The sequence below is a fragment of the Gopherus evgoodei genome, chromosome 2 (assembly GCF_007399415.2).
Source record: "Gopherus evgoodei ecotype Sinaloan lineage chromosome 2, rGopEvg1_v1.p, whole genome shotgun sequence".
In the NCBI taxonomy this organism is placed as follows: Eukaryota; Metazoa; Chordata; order Testudines; family Testudinidae; genus Gopherus; species Gopherus evgoodei.
Window position 1 is genome coordinate 172,394,266 of NC_044323.1, and position 24,924 is coordinate 172,419,189.

Here is a 24,924-nt window from a genome sequence, read left to right on the forward strand (position 1 = left end):
GGCCGCTCCGCGATATTCCCGCCTTCTCCTGCTGCTGTTCCTCCCTTTGCCTCTGCTAGTTCCCCCTGTGCCACGGTCCCGCACGGGGGCCTGCTCGGGGAACAGGGGCTGTGCCTCTGCAGGCTAATCAGAGCGGCGAGTGGTGCCTGCCCGGGCGGGGGCGCTTACGGCTACCTGCAGGGGCTCGCGCCTCCACGCTGCAGGGGGCGCGGTAGGCTCCAGGAGCAGCCGTTCGGCTGAGCTGATGTCGCTCTTTGCATTTGCCGCCGCCTCGGTGCTGCATCAGGAAGTCGGGTCTGGCTTTTGGCGGTAGCTGAAGCTGCCGCCAGAGCCGGCTTGAGACCTGAGGAAGCCCCGCCCCCACTGTACCCCATTATCCAATCAGCGGCCCCAGCACCCGACACTGCCGGGTTCTGTGCCCGGGCTATTGTCTTATTAAGGAAGCAACGCTGCTCCTGATTGGTTGGCGGAGGCCGCCGCGGCTGCTTTTCAAGCCAGGGAGTGAGGGAGGGCGCGCGTGCTTGGGAGCGCGAACCCGAAATCCGAGCGCGAGCGAGCCTGGGGCTGCTGCCGGGAGCGGCGCGGCGCGGCGCGGGGCTGCACCTGTGCGGCTGCACCTTCAGGGAGGAGCCGCTCAGGGGACGCAGAAATGCACCAGTAGCTGGCAGCAGTAGGAGCCTGGACAGACCCCGCCCCCTTGCAGTTGCTCAGTTCCCAACTCTTCATCTTTGGTCCAGGCAGCACCCTGCAGCCCATGCCCTTGCCAGCCCCAGCAGCCCACGTCACCGCATCCAACACCTTGTCCGCCCTGCTCCTCCCACAAGCGGCTGCAGCGCAGCTCCTTCCTTTATCATCTTTACTCCCTGCTCCACCTCTTGCACCTTGGTCACGGTCTCCTCCCAACTACCGCTAAACCGCAGTGCCAGGAACTGGGCCCCTCCCCTCCAGGCTTATGGCACAGGACGCCTGCCCCAGCTCTGCACTCACTGTTGGGGACTGTGCAGACATGAATCCCAGGAAGGTGGCTCTCATCACGGGCATCACTGGCCAAGTAAGTGTTTGGGGGGGCGGGGAGTGGAGAAGAATACAAATGTAATAGCTTCTTTCTTCTACCCCAGTCGTTAGGCAGGGCCAGGGGTTAGTGACACGTGGATTGCCTCTATCTACACGTGTCTCTGCTTGATTTGTTAGCTAAGTACACAGTAAGCTGTCTATTGCCACACGGCTCCGCATGTATCATCTCCCTGCTGTGCATCAGTATGTATTGCATTGATACCCTACTAGAAATAAGGACTGCTATTACTTACCAACCATATTTGGCCCAACTTCATCCTTAACTGTTACTGACCGAAGAGAGGAAAGAAACATTTGCAACTGGTATGTAAGAACAGTGTCTCATCTCCTGTTTTCTACAGTTTTACAACTTTCAGTGTAGCCCATCCTGTGCTGTTTACATGCAAAAATGAGGTCACTTGGATCTTAATATACAGTTTATCTGTGAGCACTTGATTTACAAGACACAATTCTTGAGAGACGAATGAAGAGAAACATTAAAGGCTGCTGCAATAGGAATATGTTTTTTGGCTTGACAGGCAAAGGATTGCTTTTCCATACAAGAATGAAGGAACATTGTTTTCTTAACTTGGTGGCCAGGTGTAGCTTTGCAGGTAAAATATAATCACTTCCCCACTGAAACAAACTTCCTTGCACTTGAAATTTGATACAGTGCTTCTTTATGGCTGCTAATTATTGGATCTAAATTGAGGTGCCTAGAGCGCTCTCTCTCTCTCTCTCTCTCTCTCTCTCTCTCTCTCTCTCCTCCCCCATCCCAGATGTTGAATGCCTATGACTCCAGTTGAAATAATGAGAGCTGTGAGTGCTCAGCATTTTGGAATGTCCGTCTCAAGTTGAACACCAAAACTAGCAGAAGCTTTTGCAAAAATTAGCTTAGGTGGCTTGACCAAACCCATATAACAGTCTAATGATAGAGTTGGCAATATAACCCTAATCCATAGTCCCTTGTTCTGTGCAGTAGATATTGCTCCCATGTAGAAGGAAGAGACTATTGCAGAGTTGCAGCAAAAACTATAATTCTTAGGAATCTTTTAATACAAATACATGTGTCTGAGTCTTTGTTTACAGTAGCCCTTATACCAGAAAGTGTGAGCCCTATTCTGAGACTAGAGCTGGACAGAACAAAAGTTGCAGAATTCTTTTCACTGTGCCTTGGCCTCCTTTTTGGAATTGTTGCAGAATAGGTATATTCACCTGACATCATGATAACTTCCTCGCAGGCTCTTTCATTCTTCCAAAGTACCCTTAACGTAGTATGTAGTAGTGTAAGAAACACACATTGAGAGAGGCATGGGGCTTGCAGCTTCTCTGAGAGCTCAAAAATAAGAACAAATGCTGGTCTTGATACTTAGTCTAAGTAGCATAACCTTGCCCATATCATCTCACTTTCATAAGTTTGCATCTGGCAACATTGTTGCCATAAAGGTGGGCTAATAAATGTACATGTTAGGTAGCAGGGCTCAGATAATCCAACCTGGTATTGTTATTTACAGGAAATGCTTTCCTTTACCTCAGTGTTTCCCAACCTTGGGACGCCGCTTGTGTAGGGAAAGCCCCTGGCAGGCCAGGCCGGTTTGTTTACCTGCCGTGTCTGCAGGTCTGGCTGATCGCGGCTTCGACTGGCCACGGTTCGCCACTCCAGGCCAATGGTAGGTGCTGGAAGCGGTGGCCAGTATGTCCCTCGGTCCACGGTGCTTCCAGCAGCTCCCATTGGCCCGGAGCAGTGAACCACGGCCAGTGGGAGCCGCGATCAGCTGGACCTGCAGATGCGGCAGGTAAACAAACCGAGCCGGCCTGCCAGGCGGCATCCCAAGTTTGGGAAACACTGCTTTACCCTAAATGCATTTACTCAGTTTAAATAATTGCCCCCAAACCAACAAACTGTTAATTTCCAGTAGGGGACAATCAGTGACACATGGTACAGGTAACATTTCCACTTCTTTGTGAATACATTCTTGTCATCCTGGTAAACAGGATGTGTAGAGGACACAAATTGGAAACTACAGTGGATTGCCAGTGATTTATAAGGTGTCAGTTAACCTTGTGAAGGGCAAAGAGAATAAAGGACTTGCCCAGGACTTGAAAGCAAGGCTCGGCCTTGTCATGTTTAACACTAGTGGGGGATGATTTGGGAGGGCAAATGACTGCCAAAGCACACAACCACAAAACATACATAGATATTTCTAGTATTTCTGAAACTGCATGGAGGAGCAGCACATCCACATCTTCTCACATCCAACCTCCAAAAGAGGGAAAAATCCTGCCTATTTCCTTTGGCTGGTTGCACTGTTCCTTTGTATTTGATCTTCCTCTTTGGTTATCTCTCCCAAGCCTCTCTAGTCCTTCAAGCTTTTTGCTTGTGGAATTTAGAAACTGGGTAGCTTCCCTATCCTTCTGCATAATTAGGTGGCTCAAACCAATTGATGCCAAGCAGATTTTGGCACTAAATGCTTATCAGTCTGGCTGATTAACCTTCACAGGGAAACGTCTAACTAGCTGCAGCGACTCCTCAAAAGAGGTGTTTGGAGCAGTCGCAGCACTGAAATTATCCTGCATGCCCCTCATGTTGCACAGGCCCTTATTCCTCCGAGAAGCAGCGTTCTCTTGGCCTCGCCTACCCCAGCGTGGGCATAGTGGGAATTCCATACCTCTGTGAGAGACTCAGTAACACAAGAATCACGGTAATGGAGTTAGGAGCCCTTTTCTACTCTTTCCCCTCCCTCATGCCCCACCCCCAAACCAAACTAAAAGCTGTAGCATCTTCAGGCACCTTTTGAGCCCAGGACGGATAAATGTTCTTCCTCTAAGTCAAACTCAGGTTTACTTCAGAAGGTTGCAGTTCCCTGGGCCTAAAGGGCAACGGCAGCATGAAAGCGAATCTGCTGCCCAGTTTCCAGATTGTTCTCCTTCCACGAATGCAACTTAGTGGTAAGACCAAACTTCCTTGGACTCTGCAACAGACATGGATGTCTCCCTCTGCAAAACTGTTAGGTAGGTTTCCTTTTGTGCTGTGTGCTGCATGGTCACATTTGAGTTTTATATATTTCACATCAGCTCTTTTGGTCACTTGTTCTGTCTCTGCAGAACAGAGTGAAGTGGCTGTGGAGGTAGTAGTAAGCTGTTGGCGATGGGAGGATGGGGGAAAAGAGGATTTTTTTTTCAAATAAAATGGATTAGAGCAGGTAGGATTTAGAGCCCCTCTTTGTAAAGGTACTTAAACATCCCAGCTATTGTAGCTCTAAATTTTCAGGTAATATAGCATAAGTCTGAATTGGGAGCATAGCATAAGTATATTGCCCTGTGTCTCTCAGAATCTGGGTTTCCTTTTTCTCATTGCTCCTTAGACAAATAAATCAAAAATTGAAGATTTTTCTTCATTAATCCAGTTGCCCCCACTTCTTCACACAGACTATTACTTTTCCCAGCAACTTTCTGACTTCCTCTATACTGGACTCCTGTATACTAGTTGAGATGCTCTTATTTCTGCCTGTCTAGGCCTTCAAACAAACAATTAGGCAGAGATGTTGGAGGTAGAGGAAAAAGTAGTAGTATCAGAGCCTGCCTCCTTTTGGTCCTATTTCTGAAAAGTCACTCCAGCCTGTGGTTGCAGGTAAGGTTGGGGGAGGTGGAACAGGGGACGTAAGCATAGTCCTTACAAAAGCTTTGTTTACTATGTTAAAATCCTTTGCTAAAATTACTAGGCAGATTGCTGCAACTCTATTAAATGCTGTTCGATTTCTTTTGCCACTCCTGCTTTCTACATGCATTGTTGAGCAGGCACATTTTGTTCCACACAGATTGATTATTGCAGCCATTTTTACGTGAATGCTAGAACTCGTATTTGCTGCACCTGCTCTGTAGATAGAGGACTTCCTTCTCTGGGAGTGCCCACCTGGCATCTTTTGCTGGTGCTAAAGTCTTAAATTAAAACAAAGAAAAATGAAAATATACAGTCTGTCATAAAAAAATTCATAAATCAAAAATAGTAAACAATACGTTTTAAAGACAAGTTGGTTTTTCTGAGATTGGGGTCTAGTTTAGTTCTAGGTTGATTTGAGCATTAGTTAGCCTTTTATTCTTAACTAGATTTAAGGTTGTTGTAGAATAATGGTATAACTTGTAGGTCTGGATTAGTTGCATAATTGAATTGGAACATCCGTATTAAAGAGACTAACACAGTGTATGGAGAACAAATATAACAGGTACATATGCAAATTCTCTGATCCAGCTGGTTTTTCAGCTACAGGAATGTACTTCCTTTGGGCAAAGGATGCTGCAGGTCTTGGCTTTTTTCCTGGTGAGGTTACTAAAGTAGTTGAGAGTAGATAAACTTGTTTGTCCTGTAGAAGTGTGGTGGCTGTACTATATTTGAACAGTGGGCTGGAAGGGGAAAAAACCTTTGTAGTTTGTTACTGTATACAGTAAGTAATGGAAAATATTTCAGATTTGTTTTGCAAGTTTTGCACTTAGATGTACACAAGTGCAGCCAGGGCTCGATCTTCTCCAGCGGGAGGAGGGGAGCCACACCGGCTCACTACACCCCGGTGGGTCTGGGAAAACAGCCCAGCAGTTCTCGCAGCAATCGCCTGCCTTGTGGGGGCAAGGGGCTCAGGTCCTTCGGCAGGGCTGAGCCATAATAACCGCTATGAGCCTGGCTCTAGGTCAGGGCGGGGCAGCAAACACTGAGTCAGGAAGCTCAAGCCCTCAGGCAGGGCTGAGCAACAACCACAGTTAAGGCCCGGCCCTAGGTCAGGGCAGGGCAGCCAATACTGAATCAGGAAGCTCAGGCCCTCAGGCAGGGCTGAGCAGTAGTAACAGTTATGATAGGCTTTGGCTTCCTCAGGCCAGGGAGAGGGGGAGTCTGCCACCCAGGAGTTGGGTGGCAGGGGGGATGCAGGCCCTCCCACTCCACTGCATCCCAGTGCGGGTCCCTAGCAGTGGCCGAAGATCTGCTGCTTAATCAGTGGGGATCCTGGCCACAACACACTGACATAGGCTCTGGTAAGGCTGCAGCCAGACTGGGGTCAGCTGCCCCTGGGCTACTTCCGTACTCCCCTTCGGGCCCTACCTGGGTCCTGACGTCAGCCTCTGCAGGGTCCAGGAGCATGGGCTTATCGTGGCTGGGTGGTAGGTCCGGTGGCTCCTCCAGGTAGCAGGCACGGCGGAGCTCCGGTGGCTCCTCCGGGTAGCAGGCATGGGGGAGCTCAGGCCAGTCTGGGTGGCTGCCCTGGGTCGCAGGAGGTTCCCAGTCTCAAGCTCCCTGAGGGACATCTGCTCGCTCCGGCTGCTGGGGCCTGACTGAGCTCTGAGGGCCGGCCTTTGTAGTTCCGGGTTGGCGCCTGACCCTTTGAGGGGTGGGCTCAGAGCTCTTTAGCTCCTCCCACTCTGGTCTCCGACTGGGTTTTTCCTCCCCTGGTCTGGAGGGGAGCCACACGGCATCACTACAGAAGAGTAGGCTAGATCATAACTGTTTACCTTGAAATGCCATGTAGCAAAGAGTTTTCACTGGCTGTAGTGAAATCTAGTGTAGAGGAAAGAGCTCTTTCTCAGAAGCTCCTCTGTCCCTAAAAGTGCCCAGATACAAGCTTATGCTATGAAGAGAGTCAATAGGAAAAAATTGTGGCTCTAACTACTTCACCTCCCTCCCTTATGGATAATAAGTATCCAGCTTTATGTTGTCTTCTGGCATTTCCTCTCTTTCTTGAAGAGATGGCATGTCTTCACACATTCTGCTGTCCTGGGTGGGTATGCCCTACTCTCTCATTCTAATGAGTTGGTCCTGCCAGAATAGGGTTGAGGCACACGATTAACAGATGATGTGCTGTCGGTTTCAGTTCTCTACCTGTTCTGGCACTTCTCATGAGTGTTAGTCACTTCATTTTTGAAGCACTGTGTTCATCTATGACACTATAAATAATAATAAATTAAAAGTTGAAGGAAATCCTGTGCATCAGTCCCTAACTTGTAATGACGGCGTCTGTTATTCCTAGTAACGCTTCCCAACTTTTTTCATGTTGTGCTTCATGAAATGAGTGAACCTTTCTAAGGGCATGAAAATGTGAGATTGGTATGCATAGAAGGAAAGGAAGTGCCATATAATACAAGAAATATCTGTGCATACTCCTCTTCCTGTTCTTTCAGATACTTGCTTTCTACTTTGGAGGCTCTTCTGCCACTAGCAAATATATGCCCCCTGGACTCCCTACTACCTGTCCTTTCCTCCTTGTCTCACATTCACATGCTCTTGCCAGTACGGAAACCAGAACTGCAAGACTCCTGCAACGCTAGTCTTAGTTTAACCTTCAGATATGGAGGCCCATCAGTAGTCATACTGCAGTGGTTCTGTGCTGCTGCCAAATTTAACTTCCATTTGACTTGCAAACAATTCTGAATATCTTTTTTTTTTTTTTTTTTTTTGGTATTTGTATTAGATTGCCAAGGGATATTTGTCAGTGACGTGGATGACGGAATGCGTGGTTTTCTTCCTGCTGTTACTTCCCTCTGTGCTTCCTATGAGAAGAAGTGATGCAGAATTGCCTTCTTGCATTTGGTGTATTACAGGGAAGCCTAACAATTCTTTTCTTTCATGCCCCACTAATACAAAAACTGTATTTGTAATGTTTTTGCATTTCAAGTAGAAATTTATAGTACTAGTGGGGCTAGCACAGCCTTTCCTTTAGTTCAGGGGTAGGCAACTTATGGCACGTGTGCTGAAGGCGGCACGCAAGCTGATTTTCAGTGACACTCATGCTGCCTGGGTCCTGGCCACCATCCTGGGGGGTTCTGCATTCTACTTTAATTTTAAATGAAGGTTCTTAAACATTTTAAAAACATTATTTACTTTACATACAACAATAGTTTAGTTATATATTATAGACTTATAGAGAAACATTTTAACGTGTTTTAGAAGGTCTATTACTGGCACGCGAAACCTTAAATTAGAGTGAATAAATGAAGACTCGGCACACCACTTCTGAAAGGTTGCCAACCCCTGCCTTAGTTTCTTATACAGCACCGAGCACATCGTCAGCACTAAAAAGACTCTTTTCTCCAAAAGCTGTATTAAACTTGCATTTTTTACTTAAAGTTATATCAAATGCAGAAAGCATTTGTTAATACAATATTAGGCCTGTGATTTTAATTATATAAAAGTCAGGATACTTGTATATGCAATACAGTTGTCTTTCAGTATGTTCATACCTAACCTTTGTGTGCAAAAGTACAGAATCCCATGCTGTCTTGGGGTGTCTGGCCTCTTTGAATGAATTAGGTCTAGCTCCCTGTGCCTGAAGAGGGGCTCCTACTTTGGCCAGTGAAGAGAAAAGCCCAACACCTGGGGACTATAAAGGATCAGGAATCTGAGGGGGTGTGGGGAAAACCTTGGTGAGAGCCAGTTGGGAAAAGTCTGGAAGAGGTGTCTGGGGAAAGTTGCAGAAAGCTCTGCAGGCTCTCCCTGGGAAGAGAGAGGAATGAACAGGAAGCAGTGGAGGGGCTAGCTAGCTGTTCTTCCTGAGCCAGAGAGAGCCAATACCAGAGAAGGGTGGACAGGGCTGACATCTAAGACCAGCGGAGGGTGATGTCTGATGGCTCTCAGAACCAGAGAGCGTAAGCCAGGGGGCCAAAGAGGGCAGTGCTGGAGAGTCTGGTTGCGGTGAAGGATGTTAGGGCTGTATTTGGTGGATTGCAGTGTTTGGAATCATTATATGCACCAGGCTTTATTTTGCAATAAATTAAGCCCACAAGGGCTGTTTCCACAGAAAAAGACTCTTTGGACTATTTCTGGGGACTTAGTAGGAGGGAAACTGAGGCAGGGGGTTCATATCTTGCTCTGGGGCCTGCAGGTAGAGGGTGCTGTAGGTGGGGATGCTATGTGTCACGTGTATAGAAAAGATACATTTTACTTCAGAAGTATTTACAAAATATTATGTCCTATTACACTTTGCTCATATGGGCATTGTCTGTACTAACAATTTTTGGATCTGTCCTGCTATTTGTGTGACCACTGGTTGAAATGCTTACGTAGACAGGGTTTGGGTGTCTTTACTATGCTTGTCTAGATCTGCTCTGATTAAAGAACGTCAACTTTTTTTTTTTTAATTGCCTGGTCTCTAGAGGTTGAAAGTTTCATTGCTGCTTGTAGGATTTTTTAGTATGTGCAGTCAAACTGAACAGAGTGTTGTAAATTTTGGACTACTGTTTGGGTAACTTCTTAGTAGCAGGAAAGGCACTGGAGCTGTGGCTATGCAGACTCATGAGAATGTTGCTTCCACTTGTTTGCACTTAGTTCATATTCTAAGGTTCTATTTCATAGCTGCAAATACTAAAATCCCTTCTATAAATGTGAGCTTAATTCTCTAGAAATTTATGGCTTGGGCCCCCCACAAACTGAATAGGCAGTTGACACCATTCTGTTTGTTGGTGCCTTAGTAAAGGCCATGAGGCTAGAACCAACTCTTGAAGCCTTGATAAGCTCCTGTTATTTCAGCTCTCTGTGAGTAATTGTGCCCTGGTGGTGAGGGGCTGAGCTGAGAGCAATCAGGGAGATTTGGTGTTAAAAGTAATTTGCTAGGTGAACTCCAGCGCTGTGAACAAAAGCAGCTAACCAAAATGTTTCAGAGAGTTGAGAGGGACTGTCGTTCAGATCTACATGCAATTTCGAGATGGCCAAGGGTGGAACAATAGTAGTGACTTGCAACAGATGTGCCATGTTTTTCCTGCCTGAAGCCAGAAGGGATGTCCTATTAATAAATTTGGTGGTCTTGGTATTACTGAAACCTGGTGTCAGTTCCCTGACTGGAATGTTAAAATCGATGGTTATAACTTATTTCAGAAAAATTGAGTGTGCAAAAAGGGAGGGGTAATGGCACACAATCTAAAATGGCATTTCCTGTTTCCAAGTTACTGACAATTGAGAAAATGATCTGATCCATAAGGATTCAAATGTCCTAACAGGTAAAGCACAAAATGGGGTATTAGTTGGTGTCTGCTACAGACCACCAAATCACACTAGCAAACAGGATGACTGCCTCATTATGCACTTGTCTGCAATGTGTGTGGGGGGGAAAAGCTGTGAAAGTACGATGGACTTCAATTTGAGTGATATATGCTGGAGGTCTTACGCTGCTAGCACATGAGGCGAGGGATAGCTCAGTGGTTTGGGCATTGTTCTGCTAAACCCAGGGTTGTGAGTTCAGCCCTTGAGGGAGCCATTTAGGGATGATGGGGGGGGGAGAGTCAGGAACAGTACATGGTCCTGCTAATGGAGGCAGGGGACTGGACTCAATGACCTTTCAAGGTCCCTTCCAGCTCTAAGAGGTATATCTCCATATATTTATATCTTCATCCTTGGAATTTCTAAATAATTCTAGATGACAATTTCCTAGCTAAAAAAAGTGTTGCATCCAACGTGCGAGAATTTTATATTAGACCTAGTCTTAACTAGTAAAGAGGAACTTATCACAGAATTAAAAAATAATGGTACTTTAGGTACAAATGATCATGGGTTGATTACACTGATAATGTACAAACAGAATAAAGTAAAAACCAGTGATTATATGTACTTGGTGCTTTAAAAGGGCCAATTTCACAAAGCTGAGAACAATTTGAGTCAAATTCACTAGATGCCTCAAAAGCCACAATCAGGGCCAACTCTAGGTTTTTTGCTGCCCCAAGCAAAAAAAAATTTGGCTGCCCTCCGTCCCAGCCCTGGGCTCCCCTCCGCACCCTCCTGCTGCCCCAACCCTGGGCTTTCCCCACCCCCACCCCCTGCCACCCCAGCACTGGGCTTCCCCCCTTCCCTCCCACCAGTGCCTCCCACACACACTTCCTGCTGCCCCAGCCCTGGGCTCTCACCCTCCCACCTGCACCCTCCTTCCGCCCCAGCCCTGGGTCACTGGTAACTCGCTCCCACGGCAGGTCATTCAGCAGGAATTTTGGATGTGCACCAAACACAAGACAGGATTAGTTCCCATATGGTTACAGAGCTGCAGTAAAGTGGAACAATTTTCAGCTTGTGTGATTGGAGGATATCTGGATGCATATTATAAGACTGGCCTCCATAAATGAGGAAAAGTTGAGGTGCTTTTATTATTCTTTTGTTCAACTCTTTCTTTCTATGGGGAATTTGCCAAAGCAATATCACTGTCTTCCTTTTAAACAAACAAATAAACAAAAAAGGCAACGGCTGTTGAAAATAGCAATTCCAGTCCTAATAACCACTGGGCAGCATTTCTTGCTCAATTTTATCCCACTTTTTCTACAGCAAGTTACAGTGGATCAGTATATTTGATTTGGGAGAAATGAAGTAATAGCTACCCAAACTGAGCTTGAGCACTCCTGAATTTTGAGGTGTTCAAATCTGGAAGGCAGGTGCTGTATGTGTGTGTGGGGGGGCGGGCTGTGGGCTCCGTGGGGAAGCACAGCAGCATGTATGCAGCAGCATGTCTGGAGCTGCATGGAGCCAGACACGCTGGTCTGAGTGGCATGGTAAGGGGGTTGGAGAAGGGGTAGGGGGTTCCAGGGGGGGCAGTCAAGAGACAGGGAGCAGGGGGGGCTGGATGGGGTGGAGGTTCGGGGGGGCAGTCAGGGGCAGGGAGAAGGGGGGGTTAGATGGGTCAGGGGTGCAGGGGAGCAGTCAAGGGACAAGCAGCAGTTGGATAGGCATGGGAGTCCCAGGGGTTTGTCAGGGGACAGGTAGGGGGTGGGGTCCTGGGGGGAAGCTGGGGGGGATCTCAGGAGGGGGCAGTTGGGGACAAGGAGAAGGGAGGCTTAGATAGGGGGTGGGGTCCCAAGGGGCAGTTAGGGGCAGGGGTCCTGGGAGGGGGTGATTAGGGGACAGGGAGCGGGGGAGGGAGTTGGATGGGTTGGGGTTTCTGTGGGGGGCAGTCGGAGGGAGTGGATGGTGGCAGGGTGGGGCTTCCCTCCCCCTGGAGTGTCCTGTTTTTTTGAATGTTAAAATATGGTCTCCCTATCACTCTCCACTCACAACACACTGCCGCATGAGGTCCTCCTCCTTCCTTTCCAGTTGGTAGTGGCCAAGGGAATGCTGGGAAATGTAGTTCTTTCCCTGTTCCAGGGCTCGCTCTATATGCAGGGAGCTAACTAAGGAACTACAGCTCCCAGAGCCCCCTGTTGGTTCTCAGCTCCCATGCCGCCCCTGCAAATGGGCTGCCCCAAGCAGGTGCTTGCTTTGCTGGTGCCTAGAGCCTCCCCTGGCCACAATGAAGGAAGGCCATGTTGGTTAAAAAGCTGACTGTGTTCAGATGAGAAATAAGGCAGCTGTAAATAAAGTGTGTATATAAACAAATAGAAGAAAGGAGAGGTTGATAGGAATGAATATAAATCAGATGCTTGAACTGTAGAAAATTAATAAGGGCAGCAAAAAGACACAGTGAGAACTCTCTGGCTGCCAGAGTTAAGGACAATAAGAAGTGTAAGTATACTAGGAACAAAAATAATCCTGTCCATTACTTGATGGAAGTGGTGGCATTATCAAAAATAATGTGGAAATGTTAAAAGTTTTCAATAAATTATTTCTGCTCTGTATTTGGAGAGAACAGATGTAGCCATATCATATTATGATACTTTTTCCAGTCCACTAGTATCTCAGGAGGTGTTTTAAACAGCATTTACTAAAATTAGACTTTTTAAATCAACAGGTCTAGATAATTTGCATCCAAGGGTTTTTAAAAGGTCTAGTTGACTAGCACACTGGACTGTTGATGTTGATTTTTTCAGTAACTCTTCCAGTACTGGGGATGTTCCAGAAGACTGAAAGAAAGCTAATGTTGTGTCTATGTTTAAAAAGGGTAAACAGGATGACCCAGATAATTATAGGCCTGTTAGTTTGAAATTGATCTTGTGCAAAGTAAAGGAGCAATTGATACGGGACTCTCTTTTTTTTAATAAAGAAAGGAGGGTAATATAATGTCAATCAATAAAGGCTTATGGAATTTAGATCCTGTCAAATTAACTTAAAATCTTTTAATTTTTTTTTTACAAGTTTGAGAGAGGTAATATTTTTGATGTAATAACTTTAGACTTCTGTAGGGCATTTGAGTTGGTACCACATAACATTTTTATTGAACTAGAATGATACGAAATTAATACTGCACATATTAAATGGATTGAAAACAGGGTAACTGATAGGTCTCAATATGTAACTGTAAATGGGAAATTCTAATTGAGTGGATTTTTTTTAATGAGATTCTGGAGGGATAGATTCTTGGCCCTATGCTATTTAACCTTTTTGTTAATGACCCGGAAGAAAATATAAACTCATCTCTGATAAAGTTTGCAAATGACACAATGTGGTAAATAATGAAGAGTACAAGTCACTGATATAGAGCTATCTGGATCACTTGGTAAGCTGGGCAAAAGCAAACAATGTGCGTTTTAACATGGCTAAATGTATGCACCTAGGAGCAAAGGATATAGGCCATACTTGCAGGATGAGGGACCATGTCCTGGTAAGCAGTGACTCTGAAAAAGATTTGGGGACAATGGTGGATAATCAGCTGAACATGAGCTCCCTGTGTGACTCTGTGGCCAAAAGAGCTAACAAGATCCTTGGATGCATAAACGGGAATCTTGAGGAGGAGAAGCGATGTTATTTAACCTCTGTTTATAGCACTAGCGTGACCGCTGCCGAAATAGTTTGTCCAGTTCTGGTACCCACAATTCAAGAATGATGATGATAAATTACAGCAGGTTCAGAGAAGAGCCATGAGAATAATTAAAGGATTTGAAAACTTGCCTTAGATTGAGCTCCTTGAGTCTATCACAATATCTGGCTTAACAAGAATATTAAGGGGTGGCTTGATTACAATCTTAAAAATACCTGGATAGGAAACAAATATTTGAAAATGGGCTCCTCATTCTAGCAAAGAACATGATCCAATGTCTGGAAGTTGAAGCTTAACAAATTCAGACTGGAAATAAGGCATACACTTCTAACAGTGAGAATAATTAACTACTGGAATAATTTACTGGGGTTGTGGTGTATTCTTCGTCACTGACAATTTTTAGCGAATTTAAATGTGAGTGTTTTTTCCAAAAGAAATACTCTAGGAATTGGGAAAGTTTTTTGTTTATTGCCTCTGTTATATATGAAGTCCGAAAAATGAGTGGTCTCTTCTGGTCTTGGAATCTGACACTATGAACCTTTAAGAAAAGCTTCAAACTTATCCATGGGAGTTTTCAATATCTTTATGATCACAGTGTGGTATCTGTTTATAAATGCTTACTCTCTGTAATCACTAACATACAGTGATTGCCATTAAGCTGCAGTTTCCATGATATTTTTATATTATTGCAACCACTATACAGTGCAACTACTTCCTTCAAATTTTGCAGAGCTAAAATATTTTGAATTAGAACAAGAATGAGAAGTAAACTTTGAAGAAATTCACAAGATACTGATAAGAGTTTAAGAATGGAATAACCATCTTAACATTAACTGTGTCTCTAATACACCCATGTCTATAATACCATGTGTGCAAGTAAAATTTTTGTACTCTAGCATTAGTATTGCATCATGTTCTGAAGAAGAGCTCTGTGTAAGCTTGAAAGCTTATGTCTCTCTCCAACAGAAGTTGGTGTCTGTAGGACCTCTACCCCAATATAACGCCACCCGATATAAAAAGAATTTAGATATAACACGGTAAAGCAGCGCTCGGGGGGGAGGGGCTGCACGCTCCAGTGAATCAAATCAAGTTCAATCTAACGTGGTTTCATCTATAACATGGTAAGATTTTTTGGCTCCCAAGGACAGCCTTATATTGAGGTAGAAGTATATTACATTACCCCAGGACAAGCATGGTGTTATAAATATTTTTTTTTAAAAAATTGTGAAATGCAGGTGGAATTCCAAATAACTTAATTTGTTTGATTCTTTTCCAAATTAGTTTGGAGGGATATTTTTGAAACCCAGCTTTTCAAATGAGAAATTAACATTTCAGTCACTTAAGGAATAACAAAATCCAGATGTGCCACACAAAATCATGTGTGTGTTAGTATTACTTACCTTTATCACATCTAGTTGGCTTTTTAATCAATTAAATTACAGTGAAATGTAACACAGGTTCTGCAAATTGAAAACAACCAGTATCTATAGACATTAAAATTCCCTAAACAATAATGCTGTACTTGCATAATTGAATTAGCTATAGTTCAGAAGGGATGGTTTAAATTATTACCAATTTATAAAAATTTTAAGTTAATATTTAAATGTTTAAACTGGAAAATCTGATAGGGAAGCTGTATGGTTGGAATGTCTGTGTGCTCAATTACTTGCTATCACGTTGGCACTTGGTATCACATACATACACCACTTTCATTTAAAACTGATTATCCAGACAAAGCCTACAGTTTCTGTATTTACAATAGGAATACTTCAAGGAATTTCAGAATCTGCTAGCAAAATGCTCAGGACATCATTATCGGGGTTGATTTTGTCACCTTTGCTTAGGTTGAGTAGTACTTTACAAATAGTCCCTATAAAAATCAATCAAGCTTCTCATGGAGAACCATTAAAAGTGACCGAATCTGACTGGTACTTGTATTACATGAAATTCTTGATTCCTCTATATTGTATAGCCTATTGGAATTTTTACATTTCCTGTTTTTTTTCTTCATTTCAGTGTAATAGGGTGGTTATGCCTGGCAAAGTACATAGGCCTGCAGTTAAATTTAGTTTTGTCGAAAGTACGGAGTCATATTTTTAGAGGCCTTGTTTTAGAGTTACTAATAAAATTTGCATACATATCAACAAAATGGTGATTCAGGAAACATTACTATGTGGTATAGTAATAATTCTTCTCTATTACACATTTATATTAAAATATAATCGAACAGTTGCTAACTGTTTTTATAAAGATTATTTTTTTAAGATTACTATATTTATTGTGGCGTACTGTACTATATTAAATAGGCCCATACAGCAGCAACTGGATTTCCACACACACCCCCCCCCCCCGAGCAACATCTTGTACCATTGAAGCCTGTGGCAAGCTGTTGACTTAGATGGAACTATGATTGGGGTTCACATCCTTTTCTGCTGTACCAGATAGTAAAATTAAATATTTATTATCTTCATTAGTATTGGTCTTGTATTGTAAACAACAAGGGATAGTAAATTACAGATAATCATGTATAAAGCAGTATATACATAGAGCCTGGATTACCCTCTACTTTGCTTAATTTAGGCCTGGAAATTCTGTAGAGGCAGTGAACAAACAAAATTAGAATGTCTGTCTTAAAATCTATAATTCCTAAATACAATTGAGGTAATGCTTTCTTACATTAGTAGTACTTAATCCTCTTGTTTAAAAGGACACTATCAAAGCATTTTAAACTGTTTGAACTGCCTTTAACTCAAGTGTAATAGGAAATACCTTATGGATTTTAAATATCTAGTTTTTGGTTGTGGCTGCCAGTTGGATTGTGAGAACAACCCTTTCCCCACCTTCTTGCCCTAGGTCCTCCCATTATTGTATGTTGACAAAGAGGAAAAACAACCCACTACTCCTTTTTTCCTGTGGGATGCTGATATGTTAAATATCAGCAAAAGAGTATTAACTTCTGCTTGACAAGTAGTTGAAAGGACTAAATCTAGTTCAGCTCATAATAGTAGGAACAAAAAATTGTCCCTTACTTTGTTCCTGACTCAAACTCCAAATGTTTCCTTCTTTTTCACTAAGTTCTTGCGTGAGAGGAATGAGAAGTTCAGTTCCATCCTCCTTGACTGTCTGTGTTGGGCTTCCTTCTCACCTAGCCCCACTACAATGTGCATCACGATGCTCTGACACTTGCGGACACTATACCTTGGACGTTAAGCATTCTCATTTCTCTACTTCGTTTTCCAAGACTTTGTTGGTTCTCTTTCTCCCGCTTGGGTGTGCCCATTAGTTTATTGTTTCCATGCTAATGCCTGGCATGCTCCACTTTCATGTTCTTCGTGAACCATTTCTTTCGTCCCACTGTACTTGGCTCCACATGAACTTTCAGAAGTAACTTCTAGATGAACAGTTAAGTGGCCCTTTTATAGAAATATTAAGGTTTTCATGAAGGGTTTTCATGGATACTGTTTAGGAATATAAGGGGTCTGAATTTTGCATTTCTGACTGGGCTAATTCCATTTAAAAGTGCCATGTTGTGAGAAGAAAAATAGCCCAGTACTTTTACAGCAAGAATTTAAACATTTTCAGTCCCATGAAAATCTCTCTTGAAAGCTCACACTCTGTTTTCTCTGTTGGCTCAGGGAGGCTACAGCATTTCAGTGGGAGTTGAAGACTGTCCATATTTCTCTCATAAAAAGTCCCTATAATTACTTTCAAATGTTGACTTCATTGTATATGGCCTGTTTGTGTGTGAAGGGCAGGATGGAGGCCAGATTGTAGCCGCAGATGACTGGAAAAGGGAGTGGGTGGCCAAAAAAATAAGTAACGAGAATGTTCTGGTGACACAAATGCAAACCCACACTTTTAATGAAGGTTTGAAGTCTTGAGAGGTGCAATGCGCTAGCAAACTACAGTGTATCAAATTCAGTTCTGACCACAATTTTAAAGAATCGCAGTCTTGGGGTTTTTAATTGCTTCTATCTGATTCATGCTAAGAAGCGGTTTGTGTTTTAAAGGAACACCAACTGCTTTAGTCTGAATTTACCTATTTTTACAAGAAGCAGCAAAGATTACTGTACTTGAGAGAGTGTTTTCCAGCTCTATTTGTGCATTTAACAGTATATAGTTTGTCTGTTATTCACTTTTTTAAAGATAGGAATGTTATTTATTGTCAATTTGTCAGGCATGCTAGAGATGAGGAGCCGTGCCTAAAAATATTTGACTTAAAGGAACACATTCAACCTGAAATCTCATCAAATATCTTAATGCATTTATTTTTACTTTCATTGCGGATCCAGAGATGAGAAGGGTAGGGGACAGTAGAGTGTCAGACTGTTCTAATACATACAAGTGTGCTGTAGTACCTTGCATCCATGTCATGACTTTACTCATGTGGAGGAAAAAAAAATCCAGAATTGGCAGAACTCCCAAACAGATACAAATTTAAAAAAACCCCAAAACACCCACATTTAAATTACACTAGCACGTCGCCAAACTCTACAGAAATTGTCCTCAGATGAATGCTTTCAAAGGTAATATATTTGCAATCCAAATTCATTAGGATACATGTCTTTAAGCTTAAGCTTGTTTTTCATTTTAATTACTAACCTACTGTAATTTTTTTGATGTGATCTGTTCACCATTATCTCTAGTGTATGATGGTTTATGATGACCTCTGTCAGTATTAAGATCACTGTTGTTAAAAAGGGTGATATTTTAAATTGGTACAGTGTTCTAATATACTATACAGAATTAGGAGAAAGCTATTCTGCATTCTGGAGACATGCCCTTGGTAGTTTGGCTTTATCCTTTTAAAAATTACTTTATATTGCAGGATCACCCAACCTAAGTTCCCTCTAAGATGCACATCCGTGCAGCAGCCTATTAAGTGCCATACAGGCGCTCAGGACTGCAGTGGGGGGAGATGCTTCTCCCCCAACCCCGGACATGCTGTGGGCTGGGGAGTGGTACCCCTCCCCCAGTCCCAACCCAGTCCCAGGCCGGACCTTCTGCAGCTGAGGAAGAGGTGCCTCTTCTGCCCAGCCTGGGTGCTGCTGCAGAGAGAGTGAGCTGGTGGGAGTCCTCTCTCTCTCTCTCTCTCTCTCTCTCTCTCTCTCCCTTGTAGCACTGGGGCAGCCTGCACCCCAAGCCCCTCATCCTCAGCCTCACAGAGCCCACATTCCCAGCCGGAGCCCTCAGCGTCCACCCCCCAGCCCCCTCTGCCCCAGTCCTCCTGAGCCCCTCATCTCTGACCCCACCCCAGAGCCTGCACCCCCAGCCGGAGCCCTGAGCCCCCGCCACCCCGGCCCTGAGCCCCTTCCCATACTCTGAACCCCTCGTCTCCACGCCTGCAACATGAATTTTGTTATATGTACCAACATGCGTGGGAAAAATTAGAGGGAACAACTGCTCCCAACAGTATATTCCTGATGTGTGTTTGATTCAAGTGTTGAATTTCTCCCCTTTTTCTGGGATCATTGCTGTCCCAAGATCAGTTTAAAGAATGCTGCGTCTATTTTCGTATATACTTCATATATTATTGCTTTTAATTATCAAGGCAAACGGGGCTGTGATGAGGAAAGATAGAAGAAGAAACTAGCTTCCTGTTATGACCAGGACTGATCCGGTCTGTTTTTAAATTTAGTCACCTTGAAAATAGGTATTTCTCTCCTTGTTGCAGTTTTTCACCATGTGTGCTCAGCTGCCAGGATTTCCCAGGTGACAACAGCAGTGATACTATCTTAAGTAAATGCTTGAAGGGGTATTTGAAGTAGAGACTTAGCTAACTTTTCCTGTTCCTCACCCCCAGCATCAACATGAACTTTGAACATGCCCAGCTATAGGAACTTCCTGGAATACATGTAAATTCATGTTGATATTGTATAGCTACACCTATCTTCTGTTCTGTTAAAGCATATAAAACCACCATTCCGCAGAGTCCCAATTTAGGCACCAGCATTAGGAAATCAATGAAATAATTAGGTGCATAGTGTCAGGTCTGGAGTAATTTAGTTAATGTTTCTCTAAGCTCTCTGAGGAGTGACCCACTCTCTTCTGTAATGAGAACCAAAACTCAGTATTCACTTCTGTGATTACTAGTTCTAACCCTATTATAGTAGTTGGAGGTTGATGCATTGCCTCTCTTGTGTACAATAGGATTAACGCTCCAGTGCGTAGAGCTATCCTGCCTATTAGAAAAGTTAATTTGAGAGCAGCTGGCATTTGGGGTTGACAGATTCCATAGCCCTACTTCTAGGAATGGCTTTTTAAATTGAAAACAGGAAGGAAAATAAACAAACTTTTTATCTTGGCTCAGATTAAAAACTCTCTTTTGGACTTTTTGTTGAAATATGAATTGTGGAAATGGAGGTAGTCCAGAATTGTTACAAAAAGTATTTGGTTTTTACAGCTGATACTTGCTGATGTTCAGAGAATGTGTGTATATGAGGGAGACTCATTATAGTATTACTTATATAGATTTTTAGGGTATATCAGATGTAATATGCACATGTGTGTATCTATATATCTGTCCATTACAATTTATTGTACAATAAAGTACTTTATTTGGATATGGTTAATATATTTTGAAACAGTTGATCCCTTTATTTATTATATGTATTTAGAAATGGTTGAAAATGATACAGGAGACGGAAAAACAGGAATTGGGTGAAGCTGAAGCTTCTGGTCCTAATGTTGTTGCTGTTATTTAGCCATCTAATTCCAATGGGCCTCCATCTTTGCTACAGCAAAAACTATACTGTAAAGACTGGCTAAAACACAGTGTCCCCATACCCTGTTTTGAATGCTGTTGGCTGGCTGGGGTGACTGGGGGATTAATGTTCAAAGCCAGTTTAATATTTGACTTCCAGAAGAATGCCTGTTAAAAAGCCCTGTGGTCTAATTTATTCAATACTAGATGATTAGATTTAACTTATTTTGCAGGATAACTGTTACCAGTCTGTAAAGCGATAATCTATCCTGAGATCACACTTCCGCTGCTTTTAATTCATGTGTTTTTAATTAATAAATTAATAGTGTCAAACTTCTGTTATGAAGTAGTAGATTGTCTGCTTCACCACAAGACCTCTAAGCCTGCCTACCCTTTACCTGCAATCAGGGTCGGCTCCAGGCACCAGCTTATCAAGCAGGTGCTTGGGGTGGCAACTCCGGAGAGGGGCGGTACTTTCACATATTCGGCGGCAATTCAGCGGAGGGTCCCTCACTCCTGCTCGGAGTGAAGGACCTCCGGCTGAATTGCCACAGATCGCGATCGCTGCTTTTTTTTGGCTGCTTGGGGCGGCCAAACCCCTGGAGCCGGCCCTGCCTGCAGTTGTGACCCCATGGATTAAATTATTAAAGTAGTTTTTCTTTTGGCAAAATATGGAGTGGTTTGAAATGCCAGCATGTTGCATACTGTAGCACACAGGATTAAAGATAGATAAAATTCAGTTCTGTATAGGGGACACATGAAAGACACTTGTTAAGAGTTTCAGTTGGGTATAGTGCCTTACGTGGGCCTTCTACACAGAAATAAATTTCACCCAGATATAGTATAATTCTTCTGGAGAAAGCTTACTACACAATTTAAGCTGAGGTGTGTTCTATATAGATGTGGCAGTAATTGTGGACAAGTTTGGTCTTAGTGTTAGTCTTTTGAAGAATTGGGTGCATGCTATTAATTAGCCATCAGTTTGATTTATTTTTTTAGGACTATTTTATTATTCCTTGACTGTAGCATCAAGTTCTTGATTTTTTATCTATAAATATGTAATTTTTTCACCTTATTCCTTATTCACAAATTATAATTCTGCGATTGTGTAAAGACAACACACTTCAATAAATCCTGTTTTTCCCTTAATATTAAGGTTTTCCTTCATCTTTTTAGAACTTTTTCATTTCTGAAATTTAAAAAAATTACAATTTGCTCCTGAAACTGTTCATTATCCTGAGGTGCTATTCATTCAATGGAGGGGTGGGTCCTATCTGGTTTTCCTAGTTGTGCTGCTTAATAGTAGCATTCTGCTATAGTAAAGCTGTCCACCTAGAGGTAAAAGTCAAATGGTGCCATGTACAGGATAGAATTACAGGCAAGTCTCATGTTATGCTGGGGTTATGTTCCGCTGTCAGCGCGTAAAGTGAAAATTGCATATAGTCAAAATTACATTGAGTGTAATGATGGGCGGAATCACCCGCACTACAGGTACAGGATTAAAATTGTTATTTTTCTCTTTTTTGTTTTTGTTTTTGCCGACCGCACAAAGCTGAATTTGCGCATGTTAAACGTGCATAAGACGAGACTCTCCTGTAATATAAAAGGCAAACACAATTCATACAAAGGAAAATAGTAGTAAATGAAGTCTCTGTTTTTCTTATGAAAGAAAATATTTGTAGCCAGAGGCTTTCATTACATAGCATTGATGTGCCAAATAAAAGCCTTTTCCTCTTTTAGAACAGTGTCATAATACATCAGTTTTGGGGTCTCTTTGCTCACAATAATATGTATATGTGAAAATTCTCCATCTTCCTGTAGGCTTAAAAATAAAAAGTGAATTAGCCTGTATCATATGACTTCCAGGTGTGTGCGCATACTGATTTGAAAACAGAAGACTTTACATGAATAAACTTTCTAAAATAGCAATTGCCCACATTACTTTGGCTTACAACAATATATTATGAAGCACTTTTTTCCTCGGTGCATTTGAACACCCACAGCTTATACTCTGAGAAGGAAATGAATCAGACGTAAACCTTGATTACCAATTTATTATTACTGGTGGTAAATGCTATATGTGTACAAGGTAACGCAGCCATAAAAGGCTTTGTGTGCCCAGTATATTTAATTATCAGATCTCACACCATCTCTTTCTTAGTCCTATTCTTTTACCAAGTGTTCTATACTCTTGTTTAGTTACACTATAGCAGTTCAGCTCTGTGCCATCCACTTCCCCTGGATACCTGGCGAGAATTCCAGCCACTGATTTTTGTCAGGAAAAATCGTGTCAGTAGAGTCATTGTCGTCAGTGGCTGCTTGTTACCAACTTTGAGGCTAGGCTGATGGCTAACTTGACATCATTTTTTTTAGTTGCTCAATTTGAGTGGGAAGGGAAAAAACTCTTCAGTGAGCAGTTGTCCAGACACCCATATGGAATTATGATGTATGTGTCTTTCTAAACACTGTCTCACTGTGTCACAGCTGGACTGCTCCACTGTGATGCAGCTAGATCATACAACAGTACTTCAGGATATATCTATCTATCTTACCGTGGGAGTTGGAAGAGTTGCCAGTTTATTTCCAAATTCAAACTTTTCTCATGCTTGAAAAAAGCCACTGAGTTGGCCAACATAATAATGTTTTTTTTACTATTTAAAGATTTAGTCTTGTCTAGATGTGCAGAAATTTACATACTTAATTCCTTTTTATATTGAGGAATTATGGAATTATTGCATTAAAGAATAATTTTAGGAGGTGCTGGAATTGACCAGAAAGTAATACTTTTCATTTGATTGCCTTTGGGGAATAGTTAGAAATTACTCACTCTAAGTGTTTTCAGTGTAGTAATTTTTGCATTGGACACTTGAGTAAGAAAGTATTTTTATATTGCAAAAATACCTTCAGGAGTCTGTTGCTCTGCTTTAGTGTCAACTTTCACACCCCCGGCCCCCTGAATCTGCAGTCCTTCCTCACATCCATGTTACTTATGGTTGCACAATTGAGTTCTTCTGTTTCTTTTTAAAAATGGACGGATTTGATGCTTGTGGAGAATGGACTCGACCAGGGGTCGGCAACCTTTCAGAAGTGGTGTGCCAAGTCTTCATTTATTCACTCTAATTTAAGTGAATACATTAATACATTTTAACATTTTTGAAGGTCTCTTTCTATAAGTCTATAATATAGAACTAAATTATTGTTGTATGAAAAGCAAATAAGCTTTTTAAACATTTTAAAAAGCTTATTTACTTTTCATACAACAATAATTTAATTTAAATTAAAATTAAAATGAAGAGCCCCCTGGACTGGTGACCAGGACCCGGGCAGCATGAGTGCCACTGAAAATCAGCTTGCGTTCCACCTTCGACATGTATGCCATAGGTTGCCTACCCCTGGACCAGACAGAACCCAGGCATATTTGTGTAAACTTCCCTCCCCCTGACTGGATTCCTGCCAATGCTCCTTAGTCTATACCTGCAATAATCCTAAATTGCTGTTCTTCTATGATGGGTCTCTGAGTAGAGCCTTCCAATTGTGCTGAATGGGCCAGACTGCGTGATGGTTTCTGATATGGACCAAAGTCCCTGGCCCAAAGAGACAGAAAATATATAATATGAAGGAGTCTTTTCTACCTAATTCAAAATGTCAGTTCACTTCAATAGGAGTAGAAAGAAGCCTATATATTTTGAATATATAGCATCCTGGGATATATTTGAGGGTGGTTAAGAGACAGAATTTGTCCAGGGATGTGTCAGACGTGGGCACAAAGGCTTGTGGTCTGTAGAGAGCACTCCTCTCCAGATCTTTGAATGCAACCCTACATTCCTGTACTCTCAGCAAATATATGTGAAACCCACTGGGAAAGTTTGTATGTCATTCTCCTCTAGTGCTAGAGGATGGCAACCTAATGTTTTATCAGTTAGTCCATTATCTTAAGTGGCGGAAGTCTGGGACATAATTAAGGTTATCCAGGCAACCTTAATTTTTGTAGTTTCTAACTTTTGAGTACTTGACTTTGCAAGCTTAATGTTTTTCTTTTAATGTAGTTTGTGTGTAATTCCTTAGGTTTTTTTTTTTTGTCATTTTGCTTTTTCAGAAACCTAAGAAATTACACATAATGTTCTTTAAATGCAGTTTAAGCTTGCAAAGTCAAGCACTCAAAAGTTAGGAACTAAAAGAATTAAGATTAACTTCAATTAGGCCCCGATGCATTATGATGATCTTCAATTTTATGATCCCATACTGTCTTCCTTAATATGTTACCTCATTAATTCTCATAATAGAAAGTGCTCACTGAATTTTTCTCATTGTTCAGTCTTTGGCCCCATGTTGCTTGTTACTCAAACCCTGATCTGAAGACAGAATTGATTTCCTCATGTGCTTTTGTGTGCCGTGTTGCTCGTCACTGTAATATCAGGTACTTCAAGCATATTAATGCATTTGTTGTGTCAGCATCCCATGAGAAGTGTATTTATCTCCACTTTCCAAATGAGGAGTTGAGACAGACATTAAGGTCAAAACTTA

The 24,924-nt window shown here is 42.5% G+C and overlaps 1 protein-coding gene across 1 annotated transcript in view; it reads left to right on the top strand.

The window, feature by feature from the left end:
* Positions 1 to 343: 343 nt before the first annotated feature.
* Positions 344 to 24,924, top strand: part of GMDS (GDP-mannose 4,6-dehydratase) — a 547,433-nt gene continuing 522,852 nt past the window's right edge. Inside the window, exon 1 of the mRNA XM_030552293.1 lies at positions 344 to 1,051. Within this exon, the coding sequence (XP_030408153.1) occupies positions 953 to 1,051 (99 nt within the window). The 5' untranslated portion in view covers positions 344 to 952. The remainder of the gene's footprint in view (positions 1,052 to 24,924) is intronic.